Consider the following 5,000-nt stretch of genomic DNA (forward strand, 5'->3'; position numbering starts at 1 on the left):
TCTCTTGCATTTCCTCTCCTTCTTCTCTTTTTCCTTCTCCTACTCCTTCTTCTCCTACTACTACTCTTACTTCTCCTTCTCCTACTTCTCCTTCTCCTACATCTCCTTCTTCTCCTTCTCCTCCATCTTCTCCTCCTCTTCCTCCCTTCCTTCTCCTCCTCCTCTTCCTTCTCCTCCTCCTCTTCCTCCTCACTACTCTTCCTCCTCCTCCTCCTCTTCCTTCTCCTCCTATTCCTCTTCCTCTTCTTCCTTCTCCTCCTACTCCTCTTCCTCCTCTTTCTCCTCCTCCTGCTCTTCATCTTCTCTCCTCCTCCTTCTCCTCCATCTTCTCCTCCTCCTCCCTCCTCCTCCTCCTCATCTCTCTCTCCTCCTCTACCTCTTCCTCCTTCTTCTCCTTCTTCTCCTTTTCCCTCTTCATCCTTCTCCTCCTCCTCCTCCTCTCCTCCTCCTCCTCCTCCTCCTCCTCCTCCCTCCTCCTCCTCCTCCTCCTTATCCTTCTCCTTCCTCCCCCTCCTCCTGCTCCTCCTGCTGCTGCTGCTACTCCTCCTTTCCTCCTCCTCCTCCTCCTCCTCCTCCTCCTCCTCCTCCTCCTCCTCCTCCTCCTCCTCCTTCCTCCTCCTTCCCTTCCTCCTCCTCCTTCTCCTCCTTCCCCTCTTCCTCCTCCTCCTCCTCCTCCTCCTCCTCCTCCTCCTCCTCCTCCTTCTTCCTCCTCCTCCTCCTCTTCCTCCTCCTCCTCCCTTTCTTCTTCCTCCTCCTCCTCCTCCTCTTCCTCCTCCTCCTCCCTTTCTTCCTCCTCCTCCTCCTCTTCCTCCTCCTCCTCCTCCTCCTCCTCCTCTTCTCCCTCCTCTCCCTCCTCCTCCTTCCTCCTCCTCCTCCTCGTCCTCCTCCTCGTCTTCCTCCTCCTCTACCTCTTCCTCCTCTACCTCCTCCTCCTCCTTCTCTTTCTTCTTCTTTTCCTTTTCCTCTTCCCTTCTCCTCCTCCTCCCTCCTTCTTCCTTCTTCTTCTTCTTCTTCTTCTCCTCCTCCTCTTCCTTCTCCTCCTCCTCCTCCTTCTCCTCCTCCGCCATCTCCTCCCTCTCCTCCTCCGCCATCTCCTCCTCCTCCTCCTTTTCCTCCTCCTCCTCCTCCTCCTCCGCCATCTCCTCCTCCTCCTCTTCCTCCTCCTTCTCCTCCTCCTCCTCCTCCTCCTCCTCCTCCTCCTCCTCCCTCCTCCTCCTCCTCCTCCTCCTCCTCCTCCTCCTCCTCCTCCTCCTCCTCCTCCTGCTGCTCCCCTCCCTGCCTCTCTTTTCCCCAACTCCTCTTCCTTCTCTCCTTCTCGTCTACCTCCTTTTCTTTTTTTCCAGCTCTTTCTCCTGTCTTCTTTTCTTCCAGTGTCTTATCTTCCACTTTCTTCTTGTTCTCTTAATCCTCTTCTGGCTGCTCTACCTCCTCCTCCTTTACTTTTCTTTATTATTACAAATGCATGCTTTAACAAGAGAATTCAGTCTTGTCCTCTAACCACCACACAGGAGGTAATGAGAGGAGAGCCTCCCTCGGAAAGAAACGCGAGACAGATTACGAGGACCAGTTTGATGGGAAGCGATCCAAGCGGGATGAAGCAGTATACGGCCCACAGGAGATCACCAGATGGAGTGATATTCAGGAATACACTGCTGAGGACGGGCTTGATGGGATGAGGGAAGAACGCAAAGATGCAGGTAAGGGTAATAAGGGATTTCGTCTTTGAAATGGCCTTGTTATGTAGAATAAACCATTGAATATTTTTTTTATGAGTTTATCTGTGTCTTCTAAACTGAGAAGAGACATAATATCTTTGATAGTTGTAATAGTAATTTGTGAGTCTGATAGGACAGAGTCATCCTTTTTACATCAGCAGCAATAACAGTTATAATAAATCAATATAGACCCATTTTTTCTAGCGAGACATATGACAGGAATGATTTTAACCCTACCATGATGGGGACTGTATTTTTTGCAGTGTAATATTACACAACAGTCTAGACTTTGAGGCTAGGCCTAAGCTGTGTACAGCCGGCTCACCCATTGTGAGTCATGATACATATATACATCATAGGCCATTACGTCAAGATGGCCAAAGATGTACCAATCACTGAAGGGATATTTTTTGTGCCACTAATGTTTTTTCTTTCTTTCTTTCATTTTTTGCGGGGGGGGGCCAATTTAGGGAGAAGCATGACAGATGGCAGAAGAACACATGACTATGCTGACCAGTCCCGTAAAGGTCGTCCTAACCACCATCCAGGAAGGAATGGGAGTGACCGGCACTTTGAGCGCGGCACCGCCAACTACCACACAGGCCACAGGGCTAGAGACCGCCAGTCAAGCTCACATGGAGAGCAGCATCCGCACGAGCAGACAGGCAGAGGACATCAGTTCAGCCGTGGAGGGTCCAATTGTAATTATGAGGGAGGTGGCTATAACTACAGCTATGAAGACAGCAGGGATAACTCCTCTAGGGGGTCGTCTTTCCAGAGGTGAGGGAGGGATGCCCTTTGTGGATTTATACTGGCTAAGTTTGTTTAGGCCATCAGTTGGCCAGCCATTTTGTTTCAGAGATCAAATAAAGGAAAAATGTTTGTAGAGTTGAAATTCATTCAGGTATAAAGGCTGAAGATTTCCTGTGGCACTGTGGCATCTGTGGATTATACGTCTTAAATATGATATGTTATTTTGTATTATGTTTGTATAGAATTATTTTCGGGTAAGCATATACATAAAACCCAAATCTGGGTCTAAAGCAGGCTTCTTTGTTGTAGCAGCAGTTTTTCAAATGCCAGGGATGGCTCGCACAAGGAGGGTTCTCACTATTCTGGAAACCGGAACAACAGGGACCGTCCATACAGAGACCGGCCATCAAGAGACAGACCTCCAAGAGAGAAGGACACCCCATACTCTAAATTCAACCCACGGAATTCCCACGACCGAGATTGGAACAGGGATTCTGGGTACGGTGATCACTTCTCTAGCCAGGAGCGCAGTTCAAGATATGATAGTGAGTTCATGAGTGCAATTGTTTTGTTTTAACTCCATTCATTTTATTTTTCCTCGCCCCCTAAATTGAAGTATTTGACTTCCAGACTTTGTATCTATCTTTCCCATTGTATATTTATCTTACTCTTTTCTTTTTGAAGTAGAAGAAAATGGGACAGATTTTCTTATTTTATGAAGTTCTTGAGAGTATTAAAGAGGTTGGACTTTCTAAATGGATCATTTTTTTCCCTTAAAATTCTGTAGAATAATGGTATGTCTTGAGATAGTATTTCTAGTCCTAATTAGCTGGTATTTAACTTTGCCACTAAATGCACTAAATTTTTCTTTCTTCTTTTATTTTTACCATCACTTAATTTTTTGAAGCATTTCATTTCATTTGTTTCTGTGTTTTTAGTGTTGTTCACCTGGTATGGAACAATAAAATCTAATTATTTACAATTTTATATAAGTAAACTTCACAGTGCCTTAATAAGTTGTCTTTTTTATCCAAGGTAAACTTGGTAAAAGAGAAAATCCACAATCTTCAAGAGAAAATCCTGGGGAAGCACCATATGGAGATTATAGGTAATGTGTTTTACGTTTTTTAAGGAAGATGTCTTTTTCTTATCAAAAAGCAATGTATGATTGTCACAGAAAGCATGTATATTGATTTGGATTACTTCACAAGTATATTTTGTCTTTTGTGTTGTGTATATTGATTATCAATTTGTTGCTATATAAATGGTTCATTTTACTTTGCTTATTTCTCCAGGGAGGGTCCTGTACAGGATGGCTATGACAGTGCAAATTCGTGGTCCGACTCTCGGGACAGAAACTACACAAGAGATTCTTCGCAAACTGTACCTGGAACACAAGAAGTTACACTCCATGGTGTCGTAGGAACAATGCTTCATAAATTGGTTAGTATTTGATTGAAAATTAAAAAGATGAGGCATATGTTTTGAATATTTCTATATGATTATTAATGATTGCAAAAGTAATAAAACATCTGTAGTTTGTGAGTTATATAAATATAAATCATTCATGACAGATTTTTGCATGACAGACTTGGCAGAATAAGGTCTACAGTGTTTATTTTTATTGATGGTAATGTAGGAAGGTTAGACTTCTCAGATGTCTGACATTATACCAAGAAGTAATGTTTATAGGTTACAACAAAAGATTCATGTGAGGAGAACACAGTTATAGCTAAAGATTTTTTCTTATGTAACTTATTGTCTTCTAGTTTCCAAAGTAATGACATTAGAAGATATATACCTTACTAAGCTGGTATCTATAAGAAGTGTGTAAAGCATGTTATTAATCATCAGATTAGAAGTGAAATTTCTAAGTGTATGATCCTTATTCCACAGGCTTCGTGCTCACTGAAGAACAAAGAAGATGCAAACTTGGCATTAAGAATCATCAACATGTTCTTGAAGCCTCTTGCAGATTATAGCTACAAAAACGGGGATGAAACGTCTGCCAGTGTAAGCAACTTTTTGTATATTGGAAAAGACCTTGTAATCATTAGATATAGAATCTATATGCATGAGAGAAAACTGTATGTTCATGTCTAGTTTGAGGAGCTCTTGAATTAGATTGACAAAGAAGGTAATATGAATAAATTTTTTGTTTTTATATCTTATTACAGAAAGCTAAAATCTCATTTTTGTTTGAATGTTTATCCATTTTGTCCTTCTCACCTTCCTCCTCACATTTGATGGATGCAAAATTTCTCTTTGCATGGAATTATCAAAAGTGTGTATTTATGGCACATTCCACTTTCTCTTTTCCCCCTTCTCACTTATAACTTAATTCCCTTTTCTCTCTCCTCTTTCACAGTTGATCAAAGCTGCGGAAATTAACTTGAAAACCCTCAGGGAACAGACGCTCTTCTCAACCTCATCAGTCCCAGAGGTCACGAAGCCAGGCCAACCAATCCCGCGGCATCAACAGCATCACAGGAACCAGCCGAAAAAGCAGCACAACTATCACAGACACATGTA

The 5,000-nt window shown here is 43.1% G+C and overlaps 1 protein-coding gene across 4 annotated transcripts in view; it reads left to right on the forward strand.

Annotated features, from left to right (window-relative positions):
• LOC113804498 (uncharacterized) overlaps positions 1–5,000 on the forward strand; it is a 6,218-nt gene that overhangs the window by 1,050 nt on the left and 168 nt on the right. The window contains exons 2-8 of one of the 4 annotated variants that reach the window (XM_027355385.2): positions 1,509–1,697; positions 2,186–2,495; positions 2,778–3,013; positions 3,504–3,576; positions 3,764–3,911; positions 4,365–4,481; positions 4,837–5,000. The exon at positions 4,837–5,000 is cut by the window's right edge and continues 168 nt beyond it. In XM_027355385.2, the coding sequence (XP_027211186.2) occupies positions 1,509–1,697; positions 2,186–2,495; positions 2,778–3,013; positions 3,504–3,576; positions 3,764–3,911; positions 4,365–4,481; positions 4,837–5,000 (1,237 nt within the window). The remainder of the gene's footprint in view (positions 1–1,508; positions 1,698–2,185; positions 2,496–2,777; positions 3,014–3,503; positions 3,577–3,763; positions 3,912–4,364; positions 4,482–4,836) is intronic. The other 3 variants (XM_027355386.2, XM_027355387.2, XM_027355388.2) reach the window with 3 other exon arrangements.

Source organism: Penaeus vannamei, chromosome 17, assembly GCF_042767895.1.
Source record: "Penaeus vannamei isolate JL-2024 chromosome 17, ASM4276789v1, whole genome shotgun sequence".
NCBI lineage: Eukaryota > Metazoa > Arthropoda > Malacostraca > Decapoda > Penaeidae > Penaeus > Penaeus vannamei.